The 25,732-nt window shown below is 47.4% G+C and overlaps 1 protein-coding gene across 19 annotated transcripts in view; it reads left to right on the forward strand.

Moving 5' to 3' along the window:
• The first annotated feature begins 401 nt into the window (after window positions 1-401).
• SLC8A1 (solute carrier family 8 member A1) overlaps window positions 402-25,732 on the forward strand; it is a 108,566-nt gene continuing 83,235 nt past the window's right edge. For 8 of the 19 annotated variants that reach the window (XM_086460907.1, XM_086460908.1, XM_086460903.1 and 5 more), the window contains exon 1: window positions 705-2,230. In XM_086460907.1, coding sequence (XP_086317033.1) covers window positions 720-2,230 — 1,511 coding nt within the window. In that variant the 5' untranslated portion in view covers window positions 705-719. Of the gene's footprint in view, window positions 2,231-25,732 lie in introns of all 19 variants that reach the window. The other 11 variants (XM_086460896.1, XM_009955956.2, XM_086460894.1 and 8 more) reach the window with 5 other exon arrangements.

The following is a 25,732-nucleotide window of genomic DNA, read 5'->3' on the forward strand; positions in this document are numbered from 1 at the left end:
AGTGCACTGTAATTTTGAAATGGGAAACACTTCTGCCAGCTGTGAAGCAGAATGATGGGCTTTAATTAGATGAAAACCAACGAAATGCAATTGAACAAATAGGCTTTCAGCAAAGGGAAAGAAAGTGGCATTAAACATCGTAGTAGCTAAAGGGGGTAGGTGCTAGGCCACTGGTAGCATCTGAATCCGTCCTTGTTCAGATAACTGACCTAGATGATTTGTACGTGGAAAACTGCCTTAATCATAACACAAATGGGCTCATTACATGGGTCTTCTTAAGTAACAAGGCAATTTGATTGTACGTTTGGGAAATACAGGAAATAAACAGAGTGTAGAGGAAAATCTGTTATCTCTGGTCAGCTTGCTTAATGCATCTTTCCTTTCGCCTCTGCAGGTCAAGGATGTCTGGGACCTGTTCGGTGGAAGTGGCCATGTCACGAGCAACTTATCCACCCACCTTCCCAGTGAGCTACCATCTCCTGAGCATTGTGCTGGTGTTGCTCTTCCATGCAGATGGCATACATGCGGAGAGCCCCAGTGAATTGCCTATGAATGACACCGAGGAGTGCACTGGCTCATACATCTGCAAAAAGGGTGTTATTTTACCAATATGGGAACCCCAAGATCCCTCATTTGGTGACAAAATTGCTCGGGCAACAGTGTATTTTGTAGCAATGGTATACATGTTCCTGGGAGTATCTATCATAGCTGACCGCTTCATGTCCTCCATCGAAGTCATTACATCCCAAGAGCGGGAAATAACCATCAAGAAGCCCAATGGTGAGACCAGTAAAACCACAGTGAGGATCTGGAATGAGACCGTTTCCAACCTCACACTGATGGCCTTGGGCTCATCTGCCCCTGAGATCCTCCTGTCTGTTATCGAAGTGTGTGGCCATGGCTTCACGGCAGGGGACTTGGGGCCAAGCACAATTGTGGGGAGTGCTGCGTTTAACATGTTTGTCATCATTGCGATCTGTGTTTACGTTGTTCCAGATGGAGAGACAAGGAAGATCAAGCACTTGCGAGTGTTTTTTGTTACAGCAGCCTGGAGCATCTTTGCCTACACTTGGCTTTACATTATTTTATCTGTATCTTCTCCTGGGATTGTGGAGGTTTGGGAAGGCTTGCTCACCTTCTTCTTCTTCCCCATCTGTGTAGTATTTGCCTGGATAGCTGACAGGAGGCTTTTATTTTACAAGTATGTCTACAAGAAATACCGAGCTGGCAAGCAGAGAGGCATGATCATTGAGCATGAGGGTGACCGGCCCTCCTCCAAAGCTGATATTGAGATGGACGGAAAGGTTGCTAATTCTCATGTGGAGAACTTTTTGGATGGGACACTGGTGTTGGACGTGGATGAGAAAGACCAGGATGATGAGGAAGCCAGGAGGGAAATGGCTCGGATCCTGAAGGAGCTGAAGCAAAAGCACCCTGACAAGGAAATTGAACAGCTTATAGAGTTGGCCAACTACCAGGTCCTGAGCCAGCAGCAGAAGAGCAGGGCCTTTTACCGCATTCAGGCCACTCGGCTCATGACGGGAGCCGGCAACATCTTGAAGAGACATGCTGCAGACCAGGCCCGCAAAGCTGTCAGCATGCACGAGGTCAACAGTGAGGTGGCAGAAAATGACCCCATCAGCAAGCTCTACTTTGAGCAGGGTACCTACCAGTGTCTGGAGAACTGTGGCACTGTTGCCCTGACCATCATTCGCCGGGGAGGCGACTTGACCAACACAGTGTACGTTGACTTCCGGACAGAGGATGGGACGGCCAATGCTGGCTCAGACTATGAGTTCACTGAAGGGACAGTGGTCTTCAAGCCTGGAGAGACCCAGAAGGAAATCCGTGTTGGCATAATCGACGATGACATATTTGAGGAGGATGAGAACTTCCTGGTCCATCTCAGCAACGTCCGTGTGAGCACTGAGGCCTCGGATGAAGGCATTCTTGAGGCCAATCGTGTCTCAACACTCGCCTGCCTGGGATCACCATCTACTGCCACAGTGACCATCTTTGATGATGACCACGCTGGCATCTTCACCTTTGAGGAGCCAGTAACACACGTCAGTGAAAGCGTGGGGACCATGGAAGTGAAAGTGTTGCGAACCTCTGGTGCACGAGGAAATGTTATTGTGCCCTACAAAACCATTGAAGGCTCTGCCAAAGGTGGAGGAGAGGACTTTGAAGACACCTGTGGGGAGCTGGAGTTCCAGAACGATGAGATAGTGTAAGTGAAGGTTTTATTTGCTACTTACAGTCTTTGGTTCTCCTGAAATTAAATGCACATGGCTCCCAGAGCTGCACTGGAGGTCTTTGGGTGGCAGCATGTTGCAGTAAGTCATGAATGGCCTTACGCGCTTTGGGGAGCCTGAAATGCTGTGTTCCTACCTTGCTAATAGACCAGAGAGTGATGCCTGCCCAGGGGCACTCCACCGTTCCAGCAGCAGGGAGGTGGGACTGCTTTGTGATCTCAGCCTCCCACACTCTACCCATGCACCGAGATCTCTGTAGCCTTAGCTTTATAGTGGAGCAGAAAATAAAACTAAGCTGGCTGTTACCACCCAGTCACAAGGACCTGTCTTGGTGAAGAGCCTAAACTGAGTGTATGAATCGTGGTACCTACTTCACCTTGCCTGTTGAGGGTCACATCATCTGGGACTGGGCCACAGCCTGTTCCACTGATGCTCTGTTCAGGGTTTTGATGAAGGTCACTTCACCTTCTCCTCTTCTAAAGGCTGCAGACCTGGGTCATTGTCCAATGCATGTCCTGAAAATGTATTGTCATGCAGAGAAGCCTCATTGTTAGGATGCAACTGCAGCCACATTGACTGCAAATAAAAGAAACTGAAAGCTGTTGGAGGCTACTCCTGGGTGTTGCTTGGGGGATGGTGGAAAAATTATTAGTGCTGTAGCCTTATTTACTACATTATGAGGAGAATATAAATTATGACAGTAAATCATGATAGAAAACATCTATCCTTGGGTATGTCGTGAAGACATTTCCTTGCCCACTTGGGGCTCTGGGAGGAGCAAGGGTTGGGAGTTGTGTTGTTCCAGCCTCAGGATCTTCCTACAGTGAATCTGTGGCCCAGTAGATTGGTCTGGGCCAACAGTAGACTCTGTAGCACAAAACCACTGCATAGAATTTGGAACAGTCACCGAAAAAGGGCACTGCTATGTCAAGGGAGAGCTATATGTTGGTTTGGGTGTTGCATATCATACAACTGGACTCTTAGGAGCTGAGACAGACGAATGATGAGTGCTGAGAGCAGGCCTTATTTTCTGTCTGTTACTTGTATCTGCTCTGTGGGTACAGGGACAATGAAGAAAATGAAGAAAATGGGAGAATCGTAAAACCTCTCAAAGTGGGGGGAAAGAAAAAAGTGATTTGTTGTTCTCAGGCACAGTATTAGACCAGTTGGCGTTTTGACTTCTCAGGAAAAACAGGGCAAGAACGTCACAGCTCCAGCAATCTGGGCAGCAGAACACTCATATTGCTCGCACAAGGGTCAAGAGCACAGGGTGTGTCATCGTTTCTAGCTCCTGAATGATAACTGTAGTAGAGAGGAATGCAGCTATTTGATGATTTTTTTTTTTTTTTTTTTCATTTTGGGAGAAGCAGGGAGTTGTCTGCAGACATGCCGTGAACTAGGCTATAAGGATATCCCCCAAAGGCTCTTTACTTTCTAACCAGGTCACTCAGCACTAGCAAAACTGGGCTACTGGCAGGAAGACTTTGGCATTTGATCTCAGTTCCCCTGGAACATGACATGTTTACAAGGCAGGCCAAACACATGGCCACGTGCTCTGCATGTGTTGACCCTCTGACCCTCTGTGCTCAGAGGGTCTTGGGCTTCCCCCTTGTCTTGTATTCATCACTTTGGCCAGGATCTCTGTGCTGTCCTTCATCAAAGACAGGTAGTGTCACCTGTGTCTGCACTGCCTGTTCGTGCTCAGTCTGCGGGGTTTTGCAGTGGGATGGTGGTGCGTTCTCCCTGGTGTTGCGCTGGGGCCTGCTGTGCTGTACCTGTTATCTCTGCTGGTGGCCTTTCCTCCATATAGGCATTCACTGCTGCCTTTTGCCAACGGTGGCACAGATGGTGACTGCAGGGCCACATATTGACCAAGAGGCTTGCTCCATTCAGGTGGGAGAGGACATGCACATACCTTATTTTTCTGGGAGAAGGATGAAGCTGATATTGTACAAATTGCAATCTGTTCACATGCCTGAAAGGCAGTAGGTATTCATCTAAAACGTAGCTGCCGTATTCCATGTTCAGGTGTTGGATGGTACAACGTGACTTGCAGATTGCCTGCAGGTCTGTGTTTGCCTGGGCACAAGTTGAGGATAGCCCTGCAGCACAAAGTCGCTGTAGTCCTGAACCCAAGTGCCGCTTACAGGCATCCTCCCTTGGAAGAATTTGCTCTAATGGGACTAAAGAAGATGTGCTAGCACAGTATGTGGATTATAGAGCTAAAGCCTGTTTGCTATATCATTGCTTGTTAGTGCTGTGCTTCAGCTAAATCACAGCTATGTAGAATGATGCAATTCCCCAGCCCATTTGGTTCAATAAAGTTCTAAAACATCAGTGTTTCCCATGTTCTGGCAGCCAAGAGATGGCTTTGCTGCCCTTTCTAAACACCTTTAGTGCCTCTTCAGCTTTGCCATTCTAGGCTGTATCAACTATCTTGATAAAATTGAGTTAAGATGTGTTTTCCTGGGGCACTAACAACAAAGATAAGGCAGTGTAAGGGAACATGAGGATTAAAGAAAACTGTGTATAAGCCTCTATTTTTAGAGGGCTGGCTTGCTGGTAAGGCCCAGTAAAATTAGAAAGCTCTGGGAGGGCCTTCTGATCTTCTGGAGACCTTCTTCCAGTTCCCAAAAGGCCCAATTATGTAACATGTTGTTTGTTTGCAGCGTCCAGAGAGATTTTCCCATTCTGCAATCTGTTGATGTCCCCTTTCCCAGAGCACACAAAATAGATGGGTAACTGCTGAAGCCATGCCACTCCTGTGCATTTAAACAAAGATCTCATTCCGATGCCACCAAAAAAAGATGTGTAGTGGGGAAGATGTTGGTCTTTCTATGGAACATTTTATCCAAGCACTGCCTAGTGGCCTGTTGGAGTGATGCTTTTCTGCTCCTTGCTCCTGGAGCACAGCTTGTGTATTCAATGAGTGCATGTCGGCAAGTGAAAGAAACAGTATTTAAATGTGTTTTGCAAAGGGGTTAGCTGGGTTTGCACAACAGATTGTTCCAAGCTGTGTGGGAAAGCTCACCCACACCTCTGACTTAGGTCTCAGCAAGGTCAGTCTCACTGATGCTGCATGGGTACCTGGGGCTCTGAGGGATCAGTGTAGGACAGGGTGCTATGATTTAGAGTGTAAAAGAGAGCCTTCCCTCAGGGGCCACCCTCAACAAGGGGACTCCAGCCTTGTCTTGCATCTCCGTTAATGATTAAAGCTTTCTTGATGAGAACATGGAGATGTGCAGTTGCAGCCTCTTCCTGCCCTCCCATCTATTCAGCTATTGTGATCACAGAAGAGGTCACTGGTTCACCTAGCCACTGTATTTTTATCTCCTGACTGAATGCCAAATAATTTGAAAGAAGCCTAGCTTCCTATCTTAGAGGAGGAAGCAATCCTTCCCCCAGCTGACGGGATCTCTTCTCCTTGCTGTCACAAAACACCATGAGGGGCAGCTCTTCCAGATGTGACTGCAAAGATATAAGAAAACAGTTTGTCCTTTCATGTTCAAAAAATAGTGGTTTCCCTAGAGATAACATTGCAACTAGAGATCTATTACAATCTGCATCCCAGATGTCTGCACCTACACACTCCAAAAGAAAAGTTTTTAGTAAGTCAGTGAAGAAAATGGTACACACAATTATATGAATAACCAACTAAACTTGTATTTCACCTATGCAGTTACACGTGTAAATGCATGGAGAATCTTATGTCGATAGATCTTACTATTCATAATATATTTAGCTGTTTTTGTAAAAGGTGTCTGATGCAGGTTTAGGAAGTGACGCTCTTGGCCCATTGAATTTGGCTTGTCCAAGCCAGCTTTGACGTTTCTCTGGAAGCAGAAATCTAGGAGCCAAATGCTGACAGTGACACAAACATCAGCTAAATCCTCTGATTTTTTTTAGGGAAAGTGTCCCCAGAGACCACATAGCCTTCCTCCCAAGAGACCTTTAAAAATCTCAATGTCAATAAATACAGATGATGGCAGGGGAGGAACGAAGTGGCACTGCTTTTTTAAGTTCCCCTTTTCTTTTCCAAAATAAGTTGGGTGAGGTATTTCTAAAGAAACCGCAAAAATAAAATCCCGACTCAGCCCTGGGACATTTCTAGCTCAGTTTTGCATCCACGGCCTGCAGCTTCAGAGAAGAAAATGAAACCTCCAGCATAGCCAGCAGAGAGCCTTCTGATGTGGCAGAGATTGCTGTAAACCAGGTGGAAGGTGAAGCAAACAAACACTCCCCTTTTCACATTTCATTGTTGGAACACATTACCTCCCGCTTTGTGCGTCCCACTTTGTTTGCGTGGGTCAGTGTACAACCCCTCCCTCGCAAGCCCTGGCTTGTGCAGGGTTAAAGTCTAGAGGCACAGTGTGAGATATCAAAACAGACCAAAGAAAGATTAAACTCCCATTCGGCCTGCTTCCAGCAGATGGCTTGGGTTTTAAAGCATGATTTCGCCTCACCACTGGCAGTCCCGTCTGACTCAGTGGGACTTGCAGGCAACTCATACAGCCACCATGATCTAGGTCTTTGGTAGAAGCAACCAGTGCCCTGGGTCCATCTTATGGGGGGTGGCCCTGGCTATGGCCCATAGCAGGGAGCTGAGCATGTGTGTCACACCAGGCTGGGGCATGGCATAGGGGCTTGTTTCCCTTTCCAGTGGAGTTTTGGGGAGAAGAAGTTTGCTGGGGCTGAAATGTATCATTGCTTTGGGTCCTGCTTGCTGTTGTCCTGTGCACACAGACTGGGCACCGAGTCACACATACGTGGTGTGTACTGAAAAGATCATCCCCAAGTGCCATGTCAGGTCTCAAGCCTGCAAAGTGCATACTCACAAGCGTGTCTCTAAGTGTCTTATGGCCTGATCTGGTCCTCTCCTCCCCAGAGTAAGGCCAGTGGGTGTGCTCCTGTGGTATGTCATCATGGTGTTATGGGACAAGTTCCGCCCATATAGCTTGGGGAGAGTGAGCACGGGATGCAGTCTGTGCCGTTTGCCCAAATAAGTCATGAAATCAAGGTACTTGATTGGAGGGGATTAGACAGCGAGGTTGTGTTTGTGGATGAAGCAAGTTGTGCCAGCACATCACTGGGGGGAATGGAGAGGAAGGGTGAGGAGAAGAGTGGTTAGCTCTTGCTGAAGAACTGACACAGTCTTTGTCCTTGAAAAACCAATGTTTCCTTATTTGTAATGAGCTGTTGTTGGCAATTTGCTGCTGCCAGCTGCATCTCTGTGGTTGATTAAGGGAGCTTGGATCTTAAATATGTAATAACTCTCTGAAAGCCATTGAGAGGCAGTTATTAGCTTCATCAGGCCTTGTGTACACATCCACTGTGCTCCTTTATGAAAAGGCTACCTATTAAATGCATTGTAGCAATTTATAAAACACAGGATCTAGGCTTGTTTTAAGAAATTAAAGCAGCAACCCTAGCAAAGCTTGTTGGCATGGGAAAGAGTTATCTTGGAGTGAAACGCTGGACTGCAGCTCCTTGCTGGGGAGATGAGTGTAGGGGATAGGAGAGGTCCTGTCCCCCTTTGCAGACTCTCTTCTTTCCCTGGCATGTGCTTGAGCACTGCTGGCAGCAGCATAAGCACCAGCTGTGATATGCAGGTCTTGTCAACAGAGCAAGGATCCATCCCTCTCCCTCCTGTGCACGTGGGATCCTTTACTGTGGCAAATTCTTGAGCAGGGAGAGGTAAATACGCAGGATCCCGATGCAAGTTCAAGTTGTGCGTCTGCCTTGGGAATAGGCTTCTTTCCTCTGACACTTTGCCCCCAGGTTTAACCTCGGTGGATGGCACTCAGTATTTTCTTCCAGCAGCAGGGCTGCATTTGTGGGCTTAAAACTGGAGCAACAGAACAAAAAGCAGACAGCTGACCATAGCCAGCATCCAAGCATCTGTGCAGATGGCCAGAGAAACATCTGCTGTCTTCCAAAGCCAAACAGAGAGGTGAAGCTGGACCTGGCAAACCACTGGCTGAGTCAGAAACAGACCCTCCTCGAGGGGGAGAAGCTGAGCCCAGAGGCATCATCCCACATGCTGTGGGTGGATGGAATGCTATCGGCTGGCTCTCTGCCGGCAGAGGGGATGCGATGTCGCTCTGCCCTTGGCAGGCAGGTGTACCAGAGGTGATGCACAGTCTTCCACGTCTGGGTCTGCCTTGTATGTGTCCCTACTGGCTTTGCTCACACCAAGGATGAAATTGCGTGTTCACTAGAAAGGACATGCACATCACTGCCATGCAAGGGGAAGGACACCTATGCTATTCCTTGTCTCTGCTCCTTCCTTTCTCCTCCAGCACCATAGGATAACTGTGTTAGCTTACCCTCCACAGTCTGGTCTTGCTGAACCACCTGTATTTCTACAGTACTCTCAGATGAGGAGCTTTGATTAAAAGTTAGTCTTTCACAGCCACAGTGTTTGTGATGGCTGGGTGCATGGCCTAGCTGCACTGGTACTAGTGGGTATGTTCTCTGCTTTGCAGTCTCAGGCATGGTTGGAGTTAAGGTCAGTCCTCTCCAAGTCATAAATGCCATTTAGCCTGAGGACATCTTGGGAGATATCTAAAACTCTACTAATAATGTTTCTGACACTGACACTGGAGGTGTTGCACTGGTTTCCAAGAATGGCAATGCTGGATCCTGGGTGACAATGAATAGTAACAGCATTCTCTGGTTTAAAAATATCTTAGTGTAAGAGAGAAAATATTCCCACTGCTGTGCAAGTAAGAGGGTGACCAGCATGTGCCTCCTCCATCCAGTCCCTATATGGTTCCATTTACATAGTATCTGGACTCCTTCCTACACAATCAAAGTAACAATAAAATGTATCTGGCAATGAGAAATGAAGAAATAACGAAGAATGGGGGTACAGACTGGATCCCTGTGAACTGGGTGCTGGAAGGAGAGAGATGGAGCTGATGGCATGTGCCTGCTCCATCAGAGCAAAGTCCTTTCCAGGGGAAGGTCCTCTGAGTGCAGATCCTCTCAGATGGCTGAGGCCAAGTGGAGTTCAGTGCAGAGATACTAACTTTGGGTTTTATCTAGTGGTGGTTTAAATTTTATGGCATTGTTGTCAGGACGCTGCTTTGCTCTTTGGAGTGCCTGAGTGATTCCTCCGGTTAATTGCTCCTGTTACAACACAGGTGTGCAGTAGTCACACACTGTGCTATTTTGGGGTCATGTGACATGGCTGTAAATTAACCACAGGCCCAGTACACCCCGAGGAGAGCCTTGTCCCAGAGGCCAGATGCACCGTCACCAGGTGATAAAACTGTTGTCTCACTGGCTATCCCATGTAAGAAGGACATGAAGTTTCTTGCTGGGTCCAGAACAAAATAAAACCAAAAAAAAAGGATTGATTTGCTCTGGGTTCTTTTCCAACCTCTGTTGCTTGCTTCCAGGAGGACAAAATAGTTATGCACTGGGGCCTTGGAAACAATTTGGGGTAGAAGTATATTGACCCGTTAAAGCACTTATCAGCCCCTCAAACTGCCCAGGCAGCGTCTCAGCTTTACAGTGCTAACGGCTCAGCTCCTCAGGTGTTTTGCCCTGCCTGCTCCTTCTCCCTGGCGCTCATCCTCCCATCTCTGTTCCACTCATGTGGCCTTGGTTCTGCTGTCCTCTGACCCAAGACCTTACCTGTGCGGCCTGAGCACTCCTCTTGCCGGTGTTGTGACAGATGACTTATCCTGGCATGCCTTTAGATACAGGCAAGAAACACGCCTGTCTGGAGACTGCAGACATTATGTTCTGAGGAGCTGTGTGTCCTTGGCTGCAGCCCTCCTTTAACTCTCAGCAATGCCACTTCGCAGCCCGGGCTCTGCTGTCCTAATACCGCACAGCTCTCACATCAATACACAGCCCTGTCACAGCATATGAGGCAGAAAAAAAGTCTGTTCTGCAGGGAGTCTGGAATAGATAGAGCTGCAATGAGCAAGGAAGAGATTTACTGGTTTAATTGAAAATGGGGCTCTGGATCTGAGATGAAACTTGTTGCTTTGGCTCAAGCAGGTGGGGAGCAGGTTTTACCTGGCACCAGAGTCTGTACAGGGCTTTGTATTTGCTTAGTTCAGTAGATTTGCATTTACACTTCAAGTTTGGTTATTGAAATTTACGTTCCTCCTTAGTGACTGGACATGTGATGTGACCTAGGGGGATAATGTATCACTCCTACACAGGGTAAAAATGATGTAACCAAAGTCACAAGCACAAAGTGAGCGTACCACAGTGGAAAGGGAAGGAAGTGTAACAGATTTACCTGACTCACTAGCTCTCCAGTGACTTGGAACTCAGAAAGAATCATACAAAAAACTGAAAATGGGTCAGTTTGGTGGGGAGTATTGTAACAGAGCAGCATGGGAGTGTTGGGTCAGAGTCAGGCTGAGCATGAGCTGGATGAGAGTTAAAGGGGAAGGAGATGTCCTGTCCATGCCTTAGCAATGCAAAGGAGGAAGGGGAAGGGGTCTGTCCTCAGACCTAACGAGCATACTGAAATCTAGCCTAGTGTTTAGGGGAATGCCTGAGGAGCTCTTAGAGCTGCTAGCAGCCCCCCTGGAAGGTTTCCTGGGCAATAGATGAAATCTGCAGGCAAGCTCAGGAGCTGCCTTCAAAAGCAGCTCAGCCAGATTAGGTCTGCTTCTGTACCTAAAGGAACCTAGAATAAATCAGCACGTTATTTGTAAGTACCTCAAAGATAATGGGGAGAAAAATAACAGCCAGCATATATTTGTCAAGAACAAAACATATCAAGCCAACCTAATTTCCTTTTATGTGAGCCTTTTGGATAAGGGAGAAGCAATGGTTGTCATATCACTCAGTTTCAGAAGGGCTTTTAATGTTGTCTTGTTCAGTACTGTCATAAGGAAGCGCTGGCTAAATGGGCCACTGGGGTGATGGGGTCAAACTTGTCTGGAAAGAGAAATGTGGCACTGGATGGGGGTAAAAAAGTGTTCAGCAGATACTTGTCCTGAACTGGAGCTTGTTGCACATGGAAAAGAGAAGTTTGGTGTTTAAACTTACAGATAGAAAGAGTGGAGAGGCTGGAAGCATTATTGAAGGTAGGATGGGCATTTACAGAGATGGGCTGGGAAACAGCCTGAGCAGAAGCAAGACACTGTAAAGTGCTTGTGCAAGAATAGTCGTAAGCACAAATTCAAGTGGGAGGGGAACAATTGAGTCAGGGAGTGCTGTTGTGACCCAGCAGCCAAATCTGAGCTCACGTCATGCTCTTGCAATAAGTGAGACAGATGTCATCCTGAAGATATTCACGAGGAGTGCAGCCATCCTTACACTCTCTTTGCCCAGCTGTGTACAGCTCTGAGCGCTTAACTACAGAAGAAGTTGGGAAGAATCCAACAGAAAGCACAGAAAATGATTGGTGGTCTGAGAAATGTGACCTAGACTGTGAGAACTGGGGCTGTTTAATTTATGAAGGCAGAGGCGTAGGAAAGGTCTAAGCCTTGAGCTATGTAAAGGGCAATAAGATACTCTCTGTCTGCAGGGACTTAAGGAAGCAATAGAGGCAATTCGGATTAGACAGGAGAGAAAATTTCCTCCTAGTACAGATGGGTCTACTCAGGAGTAGCCTGGTGGAGTGGATGACTTCTGTCAACAGCAGAGGACAGCTTAGAGACACTGTTCAAAAATTTACTGAAGATATCAGGTGTATTGTCTCTTTCAGGACAGGATTGAGTCAGATCAGGTCTTGGGAACTCTTCCTCTCTTGTTGTTATGTGCCAGCCAGGAAAAAGCGTTCATCATATGAGTTATACTTTGGTCAGGTGGCCTCTCTCCTGCATGGTCTTCTGCCCAACTTTGTGATGGGGTAACATGCAAAGCAACCTATAGACAGAGCAGAAAGACCAAATGCGTGCATATACATGCAACCTTCAGAGATTCCCCGTGGCCACCCAATCTGGGCTCTTTCTCACGACGGATATCTGGGACATGGCCAGCGCTTGCCTGCCGTCTGTCTCCTTTGCTAATAATTAGATGCAATCCAAGCTTTCCTGCAGGAGAGCCCTGTCCCCATGGGGGAAGAAGCAAGGCTGCACAGATTAAGGAAGCTAATTAGAGGAGAAGAGAACATTGGTACTGGAGCCCCAGTGGTAAACTTTGAAATCTAGATAAGGGAGAAGTATTTAATTATATACAACTAAGACACCACATCTTGGCCTCCTGAGAACTGGCAGTCTTGGAAAGCCCTCACAAAGGTGCCAGTGAACAGATCTGGAGGGAGCAGTGGGCTAGGGGTTGTGTTTATTCAACTTCACCTGGGAAACACATCTGAAGAGAAGAGCTATGAATATTCCCATGGACCACCGGCTTCTTATTTCTGTTTGGTGTCCTCCCTCTCCCAGAGCAGGTAATGGGAACCCAGAGCTCTGGCACTGAATGGGGGATTGCTCTGCTTTTCCACGCAGCTGAGCACAGACATTGCAGGCACCTACACAAGGAGAGGCTATCCTGAAAATGTAGGGGAAATTGGAGAGGTTGCAAGTACTTGGCCTGAGAAAGAGAAATAGTCTTTGTGCCCTTCCTTCCCAATGTACAGGAGACAAAGTTCCTGCCATGCTGCCTGCCAGCCAGGGGCCTCCTGGTACCGCCAGGAAGCACCATGCTGATGTTCCCTTTTGCTCCACAATCAATGCAGAGTTATCTTAGGTTATTTTTCCAGAAGTTTGCTCTAGCCACTAAAGCAGCTGCTTCCCCTCCCTGCTCCTTTGCTACAGCATATACATAGCTGCTGACTTACAGTCCTTTAGCCTGCCCTCTCCAAGCCAGGAGGACAGTCTGATTTCACTGTAAAGTGCCTGCCTTCTGTTCAAACATTCACTGTTGCACTCTGTGCCAGCTGAGCCAGCAAGCTTTGTGGACTGCAGCGGTAGCTTTTATCCCATAGCTGCTTTTGGGTGTTAAAGTAGTAAGACCACAGTGAGGGAAAGCCTGGATGGATTCACATCATCTGGCAGAGTAGAACTGCAGAACCAGTCTGAAATTTTCCAAAATTCCTCTTCCTCAGCAACTTCAAACCCTTCAGGAAGGCTTTAATTCAGCCTTGGGTGCTGAAGGAGGTGGTGCCTGTTCTAATTTGTAAATATAAAATGGCAGAGGGCTTCTATATCCTGAAGGCAGTAACTTTGAAAAGCCCAAGCAAAAGGCTGGATCTCTTCTTCCTGCATCCTTGTCTCCTGGTACCCCTCTCTTCTCTGGTCTTTGTCCCCACTTTCTTCTAGGTCCTTGCACAGAACCCATGAGTCGCCATCTGTAGTGTTCTCACAAACAGCTTCCCTGGTGATATGGCTGCTTAAAGCATTACAAGACCTGAAAGTGATGCCAATGCCATTGAGGTTCATTCTATTTCCCTTAGCCTTCCTGGTGATGTTTTCCTCTGCTGTGCCAAGAGCTAAAGCCTCAGGGGTTTCTTCACTCCTTGGGTTTTAGGTGAAAATTAGATTTCTTGTTGAATCCCAGAGCTCTAAGATTGGGAGTTTTAAGAAAAATGCTGACTAGCATCTAGAGTGCCCTCTCTCACCTTTGGTGTGCCAGGGGAGAACTTGCCATGCTTTGTGGGTAGAATTGCTCTCTATTGTTAATCCTGCAGAGCTGGAAGGGAAGGTGGGAGGCTTAAGGTGCTTCTCAATCCAAGTCTTCCTAGACCTAGTGTGAATGAGGATGTTGGTCTCTTGCAGATACACAAGCAGATTTCTACAAAGCACTGGCTAATGAAACAAAACAGCAGTTTGTCCTTTCAGTGGTTTGCAGGAAGTCAGTAAAAGACTCAACCTGGGGAGCTCATTACACTGCTAATGTAGTGCATTTTTAGTGGAGATGCTGCAAAGCTGTTAGCTGCTGGCTGTGATGCAGGGCAAGAGGCTTGGCAGCGCTGGCAGGAAGCCTGTAAGAGGAGATGTCTATTGTCTCCACAGGCATGAGCATGGGCCTGGCTCGTAATGGGGACAAGGCAGCCAGGCCATGCAGGTGGGGTGTGAGAGGTGCTGATTTCCACTACCAATTGCTGTAATCTCATGGCTGGGCTATAGGCATGCTGATATTGTGCTGGGGTCTCAGGTGTGAAGTGGAGGAGAAGCCGAGTTCAGCACCAGTGAGGAGGGAGAGCCACAGCAGCCTACTTGGACACTTAGCCACATGCATGGTATAAAACAGGGACCTTCTGAAAGGTACAATCAGACTCTCAGGGTGTAAAAACCAGGCACTTGCACATCAAAGGGAGCGTGGTACTGCTCAGCCATTGCTTTGCTTCATGAGCATGGCATGTTTCTCACCTTCAGCTATTGCACAGTTCAGGTACAAAGCTAATTCACACCACTGCCCTTTCTTCTTGGTGTGAGTAGATGGACTTACTCACACAGCAACTGTAGCCATCTCCAAAAGGGATGCATATACCTCAAGGTGCCTGTAAACCCAAGGGTTGCATATGGCTATGCCTCAGCAATCAGAGTAGGTGAAACACCGACCAGGGAAGTGTCTGTACGGGCATAAGACATGATAAGGTAAAAGAGAAGTGAATGCATGATGAAAATTGGAAAAGGAGGGGTAGAAGGAAAAATGAAAGAGGGACAAAATCACAGTGATTCATATGAGTGCTTCCTCTCAGCTGCTGGTGAGCAATTCCAGAGCTGTAAAGTGCTCAGGGTCATGTTGAGAGGCCCCTAGTCCCATCAAAGCTTAGAGCAAGGTTGGGCTGCTCAAGTTTGCAACAGCCAGTTGGAAAACGCTTTTTGGCTCTTGCTACAGAACGAGTTTGACATCCATGTCTTAAATGCATTGAGCTGATATTGCACAAGTTTCAGCTTCAGAGTGCTTGCAGGGAGAGCCCTGACTTGGCACTAGGCAGCAAAGGTAAAAGCAATGAGGAAAAGAGAATTCTTCTGGCCTTGCCAAGAAAAATCACTGTGCATGGGAAAGGGAGAACTTAATTCATCTGAATTTTCCTGCTATTGGTTAGCATTTTGGTGCAAGGTAGTCATACTCTGTGTGGATGGGTACATACATGTGAGAGAGGGAAAGAAAAAACATGAAGAGCTCCATATTTAATATTGTGTTAATCCCTTCCCTCCCAGCTAGAGCAGAGGCTGGATATGAGGGGAAATGTACTGATCTGTGTGAACATTATTTAACTAGGGAAGAAAACTTTACCTTTCAGGAAAGTTGCAACTGAATAAATTAGTCTGAAGAAATTAATTGAAGTTTGGGGTTGTGGGTTTAGTTAGTTAGTTATTGCTTCATCAAGAATTCAAGTTGCATTTTGAATGAAACTTTCCTTCATTAACTCTTGTAACTTAAGCAGGGGATGGATTTCAGGCCAAGCGTTTTGAAAACCCCTGTTAACAGCAACCATGGCAGAAGGTGAAGCAACAACACTTCAGCATCTCAATTTCTTTGTGAAAGCCAGTAGGCTGAAAAGGTATATACCAAGTCAGGCAACTTGTGCAACGGCTCCTTGCAAGTAGAGATTTCCTTCTAGCACCCTAGTTATGTGATGGAAAATCCTGCAAAGGAGCAAGTGGGAGTCACAAAGCCACATGCCACCTTGGGACCCAGAGCTCAGAGTGATGGTGATCTCCACCAGCAACCGTGGGGAGTGGGGCGTAGTGCCTGCCCACCAGTCCTTGCTGGGACTAGCATGAGTTTTATTCTTTTTTTTTTTTTTTAAAACTTAGGCACATGTGTTAACTAGAGGAGAACTGGTGAACTCTGCTAATGCATTTGAACATAGGTAGCTTTAGACTTGTATTTGGGTCATTAAAAATGAAGCAAGATGGTGTTCTCTTTGCACCAGTTATTGTGAGCAGAGGCCTTGATTTGGCAGCAGTTATCTCCCCAGCACCACTGCACTAATGACTTCTAACGCAGAAAGAAGAGTGTGTCATTAACACGACAAGGTGGTGTGGAGCTACTGTATGAAAAGGAGAGGATGAGACAGACTAGTTTATGATGAGTTTGTAACAAACCTGGGACTAACTGGCTGAGTTTAAACCCTTAGGAGGCCGGATGCCAAAATATTTGCTGACCCACAAGGGGAAGCCCTTCCCGCATGCAGATCCTCCTGAGGATGGGGGCATGCTGCAGGGTGAGCAAAGTGGGTCTGGAGACATGCCAGCACGAGCATTGCTCTCTCCTGCTCCTCCCTTGGTTTCTCCATGAGTCCCATTACAAAACAGGTCACGCAGCTCTGGTGTTCACAAGTGAGGGGGAACAAGTGTAAGGATTTCTTTTCAGGTTTTTTCAGGAGAAGCAAAACTCAAGAGGGTAAAACCCTCCAAGGAAAACCCAGCTCATATGTCCTGAGGATCTTCTCTGCCTATTGGTGTGTCCAAGCCATCAGGTGACTGTGACATTCAAGTGCAGTTTTCTTCATTGCTCTGTGGGATCTCTCTGCCAGCTGTAGGCAGATTTTGGTCGAGGTGGAGGCCATCAATTTTTAAACATAAATAATAGGCTGTAGAGAAAGGCTTCATCTCACAGCTGGTCTAAACTACAAATACAACATAGCTATGTATGTCAAAGCTGCTAGAGATGGCCTGTAAAGGTCATTTGGCTTACCTCCCTGTGTGACAGAGGTTATACAGGCTTGTTGGTTGCCATTCCTACAACAGCTGGAACTGGGGAAATGTTTGATTGAGGGTTTTTCCCCAGAAGTACCTCACTGCATATTCTCCTCTCAGTGAAAATGGGGAAAATTGGAAACTCCACACAAGCGTACCTGTTATTCATTTAAAAAGTTAGAGGAGGAGAAACCGTATAGATTTAGAGGTGGAGTTGGCTTATTTTTAGAGAAGACGCCTGGGACAAAACAAAATGTCACTCTTGCCTACTTCAGTCCTCGGTGACAGAAATCCATATAGCAACACTAACAGAGTTACCTGCAGAGATTTACTGTCCTGGGAAGGCCCTGGGCCATGATCCTGCTGTAGGGGTGGAGTCACATTAGTTGAGGTTCAGTTGTGAGGGAGGTGGATGTTCGCTTGCACACTGTGATGGTGGAAATGGCTCACATCTCTTGAGCTGCAGAACAAAATTACCTTTAATTTCTTCTTCTGCCACTCTGTGCCCTGTAACAGTGCTCTCCAAAGGTGGAGGCAATGCAGGCATAAATAAAATTCAGCACGCACTGAGATTACACATACTTGGAGCCATAACAGAAACCTTAATGTGTTAAATTCATGACAGCCAACATGGCTTCACCAAGGGTAAATCATGCCTGACAAATTTGGTGGCTTTCTAAGATAGGCTTACAGCAATGGTGGATAAGGGAAAAGCAACTGACATCATCTACCTGGACTTGTGTAAGGCGTTCAACACTGTCCTGCACAACATTCTTGTCTCTAAATTGGAGGGACATAGATTTGATGGATGGACCGCTTGGTGGATCAGGAGTTGGCTGGAAGTCATAGTCAATGGCTCGCTGTCTGAGTGGAGACCAGTGACTAGGAGCATTCCTCAAGGGTCAGTATTGGGACCAGTGGAGAAGGACTTGGGGGTGCTGGTGGATGAAAAACTGAATATGAGCCAGCAATGTGCGCTCACTACCCAGAAAAGCCAATCGCATCCTGGGCTGCATCGAAAGAAGAGTGGCCAGCACATCAAGGGAGGGGATTCTCCCCCTCTACTCTCCTCTGGTGAGACCCCACCTGCAGGGCTGTGTCCAGCCCTGGAGCCCCCAGCACAAGAGAGACATGAACCTGCTCAAGCGGGTCCAGAGGAGGCCACAAAGATGATCAGGGGGCTGGAATGCCTCCCCTACAATGACAGGCTGAGAGAGTTGGGCTTCAGCATAGAGAAGGCTCTGGGGAGACCTTATAGCGGCCTTTCAGTACTTAAAGGGGGCCTACAGGAAAGGTGGGGAGGGACTCTTGATCAGGGAGTGTAGTGATAAGATGAGGGGTTTCAAACTGAAAGAGGGGAAATTTATGTTAGATATTAGGAAGAAATTCTTTACTGTGAGTGTAGTGAGGTGCTGGAACAGGTTGCCCAGAGAAGCTGTGGCTGCCCCCTCCCTGGCAGTGTTTAAGGCCAGGTTGGATGGGGGTTTGAGTGACCTGATGTAATGGAAGGTGTCCCTGACCATCCGTGGCGCGGGGGGGGGGGTGTGGCTAGATGAGCTTTAATATCCCTTCCAACCCAAACCATTCTATGATTTTATGAAATCAGAGCTTTTATTATCTAATTTCTCATTGTCAACCAGTTTTTCACATCTGTGTAGATAATTGATATGGTGGGGAGTAGTTCTTGCCTTCTGGAATGTGGGTACCTTTTGAAATGCTCCCATCAGAGATGTGTTTTTCAGTCTTGTACTTCTTCCTTCTCATTATCTTGTGAATGGGAACTCTCTTTGCTTTGACTCTGCCGAGTGGATGAAGAAGAATGTATTGGCAGGGAATACGAGGCTGTTTTGTCTTTGCCTTGTGGAGGTGGGCACTGGGGCCTTGGGAGCAGCTCCTGCTGGCTGAAGGGAGAGTAATTCCCCTTTCCACTGGAAGAATTGCAAGGGTAGCTGCAGCCTGGTAGAGGGAAGCCAGATCAGCCATGGCTGTGGCTGAAAATGCCTTGAAGCAGGAGGGTTAATCGTCTGGCCACTGCTCCTGTTGGTAGGCTCCACAGCTGCTCTTTGGGCAAAGGAGCTCTTTTCAAATCTCAAAGCTATCGGCTGCAGACAAGGCAGTGCATTTTTAAAGTCTAGAGGAGTATGAAAGACTGCAGATGAACCTGGAGAGTTTTCCCCAGTAGCTAAACCCCTGGCTTCTATCTGTTCAAATTGTTGAGAGAAGATCCAACAAATATTTGTAACACTCAGATTTCTACTGAGGATGCTGCATACTCACCCGAAAGAGTGAGTGTATATGGCTCTTGCGTTTCAGCTAGGGCATGTAATCAGCTGGGTTGCAACTGCCTGAGTCTGCATGCAAATATCACAGCTCTGTTTTGGGGTTTGGTCCTTTTCCTTTCCAGCCTTGTGGCTGGGCACATCAAGCAGATGTGCCTTCCTTTTCAGATCTGTCTTTCCGCATTTCCTACCCTGTGTTTGGTTACGGCACACAGGCAGGGAATGCAGACCAGTGGTTAGAGGTAACCAGGCTTCTGAGGCATGCAGAAAGAAGACTGACAGCAAAGTGGCTCTGGAGCACATAAGAAAGCTGGGAAGGGTCAGCAGGCATCAAGGTCTCTCCTCACCACACCTCCTCTGGGGTTGGAAAACCCCTTCTTCACAGAGAGACCTCTTGTCTTTCCTCGGATAGTCCCTGTTTCCACCCCAGCCTTTTCTCTGTCCTGCCACTCCAGTTTCCTCTGCTTGTCTCCTGAGTGTCACGGACTCAGGTGAAGATGGCTTGTACCCTGCCTCAAACCAGGCAGGCCTGGGTCATCTTGCCCCAAAATGTGCTGTGGGTACCTACACAGGCATAATGCTGCTCCCGGTTTGGCCTTGCAGGATCCCTGCAGAGAGAACCGATGTCTGGTGGGCTTAGTACTCAGGTGTCAAAAAGTAATAAATGAGCTGTGTTTTACTGGGATCTAAATCGGGGTGCTTCAGCACCTTTTGAGCATATGCCCCAGGCTGCATGGGGATGTGCAGTGCTGCATGTGCATACAGCCTGGTGCTGCCTGCAGGATGAGCTCCTGCTGCGAATGCACCAGCAGTGGTTAAATAAGCCAAATATCCACTGTGATACAGCCCACGTAATAACTACCAGCAAAAACTATTGGGATTTGTATTTCAAACTGCAGTTCTCAAGCCCCCATCTTCTTACTTGCTGTCCCTGCAAAGAGGTTTGTTGCATCTGGTGGTTGTTTCCACCCTGCAAACTCACCATTTGCTGTGGTGTAGCTAGCTGGCATTACTGCTGCTTTGGCACTGACTGAGACCAAAATTTGGTTGGTTGGTGGTTTTGTGACCATGCCCTGCCAAGATACAGCATGAGTTACAAAAAGAGAGTTTGCATTTAAATAGATATGTTTCTCGTGGTTTTGTCACCACATATGGCAGGGACATATGCAGAAATGAATTTGCTGCTGTTTGCCTAGTAACAATAAGCAGGTTGAGACAGTATGTTAGATCTCGCAACAGGAAACATGACTTTTCTTTTATAATGTCTATTTTTTTAATTCAGATGTTCACTGCTGTTTGCTTGAAGCTGAGTTTCAAGTAATGAATTGTGGGTGCTTGGGAAGGCATTCAACTGCAATGAAAAAGAAACAGGCTACCCCAGAGGCACATGAGTTCATCTGCCTGTCAGACTGCTTTGTCAGATGTCCTATGCAGAGGCCGATCTCTTGATGAGGAGCAAGCATTGTGAGCTCCAGCTCAAGGTTTACGTGTGTTGGCAAACTCACTTGACTGGTTTGCGATTGATGTTACGGGTGAGCTGTTAAAAGCCCACACGCAGCAGACGGAGAGCAGGAATGCCAGTTTTTTGCTCTTGAGCATGAGACCATCTCCTTGGTGGAGTGCACGTGCACAACAGTGTCTTGGAGAGAGAAATCACTTAATATCATGGGGCCAAAGCTGTTGATTCTTCAGGGCCTGCGAACCTGTTCTTCCACACACACACACACACCCCCGCCCCCCCCCCCGAAAGGAAACCTCCAGTGCTGGTTTTCAAGCCTGTGTCTGTGAGCATACATCCCTACTCTGTGTCTCACCTAAGAGGCAACATCCCTGCCCTCACAACCATGCAGCAAATCCAGAAATAGTAACTCTTCCAGCATTACAGTAAACCTGAAAGCTAGGAGGCAGGCAACAGTTTACAAGAAGAGGGGGAAGGGGAGACAGAGTTGACATCTATGGTGTCAGGTTAGCAAACACTCAGCTAAAAGCAGAGGAGGGTGACAAGAAAACACCGCTGTCCCAGCCAGACTCCAGTTCATTAATCTGCTGGTAGTGAAGAAGAACCTTGTGCCAGGCCATTGCTCTCAGTCAGGGTGGCCAGGCAGCTGCGGGAAGATGTGACACATGAAGCACCTCTCTGAGTAAAGCTCTGTAGCTCATTTCCTGCTGCTGAGGAAGGACACCTGGCAGATTCTTAAAAATAAAATATTGACATTTTAGTGGAAAATGTGGACTTTTGCTATCAAAAGAACTTTTTTACAAAGGGTTAGTCGTGGTTACTACTAGTGTCTGAAGCAATGTGTTTTAGTGCCTTTCGATTTTCTAGGTCCGTTTTCATGCAGGAATTGGTTTTGCTTTCATTTCTGCAAGCCTGAGTACCAGAAAACACCACTCCCCTGTTTGCCAGTGAGTGTCTTGCAAAATGCCCTGCCTCTGCTTGGCAGTGCTTTATTTGAAGAGTGCAGTGGGTCACCCGATGACTTTGCAATAGTTAATAGCGCTTTGTAATTCAGAACTGCTGTTGCAGGCATGTGAGGCCGGGGGACATCCCTGTGCATTTCCAGTGTGTTGCGCCCTGTCATACACGTGGCTGTGAGTGCAGCATGCTGAGGCATCCCCGGGAGAGAAGAGCTCTTAATGCAACAGCATGACAATCATACTTCAAAGCTGATTGACTACACAGGCTTGTTAATTTTACAGAGGTTAATGGATCTCACTGGTGCCGCATGTAGGAGGACTGCTAGGGACTTAGCAACTTTTTCTGCCCTGTGTAGTTCTTTGACCATATATAGCCAAGGTATCAACTTACAGGCCTGGGGATTTCAGCTTGCTGTTTAGATTTTAGATGAAAGGCTGCAGTTGGAAGTGATTGTTATAAATATTTCCTGCTATCTGGTAGCAGGCTGACTTCAGTCCCATTTAAGGAATTCACCATAATTATCCTTTATAACAGTTGCCATGAAAACTGCTCCTGGCAAAGGCCCGTGAATGGACACGCCTTCCTGCTGCCCTGGTGGGATGGGGCTGCGCCACATTTTGGGGGGTTCGCTCAGACAGAAGCCTCAGGTGAGGGCACAGCTCTGCTGCAAAGCCTGCTGCAGTGCTGCTGGCCTCTGCACCCAGTGCCGCAGATCTGTTGCTTTGCTGTGGGACCGCTGCTAGGGCAACGCAAATGTATGATGTCACACGGTCCAGCAATGTTGACAAGCCCAAGAAAGTGCATGCAAAGACCATCGGGGATGCTTTTAGACTCTCTGCAAGTGCAAAAAGAGGGGAAACTGCTGTCCCTTTTGCAGGCTCGAACCTGACTGTCTGCTTTTCCCTTCCTGGCAGGGTGCTGCTGGCCAGAGTCTGGCCAAGGGGCTGGTGGAGTGGCCAGGACTGGGACAGTTTGCAGGAGCTGGGGTTTGAAATGCAGACGAACCTCCTTTGCCCCATCCTGAGACTTGCAAAGGAGATGGAATTGTTCAATAAAAAGGAACACACCCGCATCATCCTGTGGTTTCTCCTGGTGTGGCCACATAGGGGATGTGAGGTGGGGCTGGGTGCTCTCTGCACTGCAGGAATCAAGCAATTCACCCAGGCTTTGCTCTCTGCTGGCCACCAGCAAAAAGCTCCCTGTATCTGGGAATAAAGGAGAAGTGCGTGCCATCCAGTACACCACCCGGCTGTCCCTATTGCATGAGGTAACATCTTGCCATGAGTGCAGCCAGTGGAAGCACGGGCTGGACATTCCTGGAGGAAACTTTCTGTGGTTTCCATTTAGGGAAAAGTAATGAACACAATGAGCATTTGGTGCCATTGTCACTCACCTAGAGAAGCCCCAGCACTGGAATCTAGGTAGCTGCCTTCAGTCTCATAGTTGACTGACCAGGTTTTTCCTCCAAATGCTCAGAGTAACAAGGAGGACGAGGCCTGTCTCCCAGCCCAGGACTCTTCCTTTTTCATTTTCCCCTTTCTCTCCCTCTCTTCTATCTTTTAAAATCTCTTCAAATATCAAAAACCCCACATCAAACCAGCCAGAGCTGCCACTCCACGCAGAAGGGCTGGAAGAACAGTACTGGTAAGATCAGATAGAAATCCTGACTCCCAGGGACTCTGGAAATTTGCGCCACATAAATGCTGCACTGTTGTGCAATTTAGTGCCTCTGAAGAAGCATAAATCTGCTTTCAAAAAATCCATCTGCATATTGCATATATTTATAGTTAACTGCAAGCCTTTCCAGTGAGAACTTTTAGAATTTATTTTAAATTAAAGTGACTAGCATGACATACCAGCACTTAGCCTTTTAACAAAAACATTTTAGTCGTATAAATACAGTTGCTATTATTAAACTCCAGGGAAAGCCAGCAAGCTGCTCCAAATAACATCCCTCTGGTTTGCCTGTCTGAGCTCTTCTGTTGATACCCAGAACTGAGGCATTTGAACACCTTGTTGGAGGCCAGGGGTTCATTTCATTTTCTGCTTCCCTGGTGGCTAATGAAGCTTGTTTTGAACTTTGTTTCCACTTTCTCCTCTTTTTTCCCTCCCCTTTTCTGTTGTGTTATTCCCTATACCTTTTTTCCTTATTTGTTTTCCTCCTTCTCTCGTCACCCAGGGAAGCCCAATTCCCAGTGGTACTTTCTGGCCTTCTCTCTCAGTTGGTAGGACTGACTTTAAGGATGGCAAAAGTTGCCCTCTGGGTTAGCAGAGAGTAGGGATATTTCTGTGTATGGAAAAATGCCTGTAGATGAGATTTTTAGGAAATCTCTGTCCATTTATCCTGTCTGTATTTACACCTTTCAGAAATGCCAAGTGGGAGCAAATTTTAATGCTCCAGAGCAAATAACACCAAACACTGTGCCAGCAGAGCTGTGGGCAAGTTTCGACCTGTGGTTGGCACAATGCAGGGAGGGCCCCTTTTTTGGGGACCTCCCCTCCAAATTGCTGTCTAGAGGTTAAAAGACAGGCAGCCAAAAACTGGGGTCAATTCCATCTCCTCCACGTTCATCTTTGTCCAGTTCATTTCCAAACAAGAGCTGAGCAGCTCTTCCTCATGCAGCCCTTAAGTCTGTGTGGCTGCTAAGAGAGACAAGAGGCCATAAATCATTTCAGCCAAAGGCATGGGCCCATCCAGTCACTTAATTAACAAGGGGCTTTCCCCTTGTTTGTAACCTCCTTTCAAAGCAAATGAGGATGACCAGTAATGAAAGGAATTATATGCAATAATTTAAAAATAGATGTCTCAGGGCAGTAAGGAAAATCTTTGCCCTGCTGTGTGTGGCTGGAGCCAGGATCCAGCATGTCCCATTTGTCTGAGACTCTGTGAATGGGAACCCACGTGCACGGGGGCTGCTGCCCTAAAAGTTACCCTCTCAGCTCCTGTCCTCCAGCACAAGCATTGTGCAGGAAAAAAATAGCTTGCTCCTGCTTGTGTTCGTGTGCTCCTCCAGAAGTGGCCCTTTTGGATTTATCCAGCCCAGCCTGGCTCTCCTCAACTGTGTGATCATCTTGCCTGTGCTGGGAACCCCCCTGCTTGCCAGCCTTCTTGATACATGCAGGATCCTTTATACACAGTTGTCATCGGCTGTCTTTGGGCGGTTTAACCACAATGCACATTTCTGAGACCACCCAGGTCAGATGGGTTACCCCTGTTTTGTCTCTGCTGTCCTTTGCCTCCTCTGCAGCCCACAGCTGTGTCTCTGCCTGTCACCATGGGGGCCACATGCTTTTTTCCCCCCTCCCCAACCTTTGCGGCATTCTCCCTCCTGTGCACCACCTCTCCGCTCAGTCTCTCTTAGCACCCACAGCAGCTTATCACTTCACATGAAAGAGCAGTATTTCCATGTCCAGGGACCAAAAGCAGTGCCAGCACCCGATAACACCACATCCTGCCCAAAAGACTTTGCAGACTTTGTGCCAGCCTAAAAAAAACCATAAATCTTGCCCTTGCAGGTGAGAAATGGAGGCACAGGGGTCTGGGACCAGCCCACAGGAACCTCTTGGCATGCATCATTGCTCCAGCTCCCCTGCCAGCCACTGGGCTTTGGGGTGAGCTCTCTGCAATTCAGCAACCCACAGGTGGGACTGAGTCTGCTGGAAGGAGAAAAACAGCAGCCATGTCTTGCCTGCAGCCTCCTTCTGCCAATTCAATTGCTGAGCATCTCTCAAGGGAAACCGACAGACCTTCACAGGTTTTCTAATATGCTTTAGCTATTGCTAGACTGAAAGGCTGGATTTGGCTCTCCACACCGCACCTGAAATCTGAAGTAGAAGCTCATGGTTTTGGGCATGCTATGTTTGAAATAATTCATTGAGGTTTTTTCATCTCGCTTGACACCTCCTTCCTAGTCAGTCTGTGTCTCTTAATGTGCATTATAAGGACAAAATCAGGGCAGCTGCTTGCAGCTTGGAGGTCCTGAGCCGTGTACCTGGAAGACACGGGGCTTTCTAAAAACCATGAGCACTGATTTGCTGGTCCACACAAGGGCACATCTGTATCAGGCAGAATGGGCAGGATACTGCACAGCAGAAACATGGGGGATACTTGGCAAAAACATGGTGGGTCCCTGGTGTCCCCTTGCAAAAAATTTTCTGCCTATGACACATGCTGGCAGTAGGAAAGTTCAAGATTTTAGCATTTATCTT

This window comes from Leptosomus discolor, chromosome 2 (assembly GCF_034619465.1).
Source record: "Leptosomus discolor isolate bLepDis1 chromosome 2, bLepDis1.hap2, whole genome shotgun sequence".
NCBI lineage: Eukaryota > Metazoa > Chordata > Aves > Leptosomiformes > Leptosomidae > Leptosomus > Leptosomus discolor.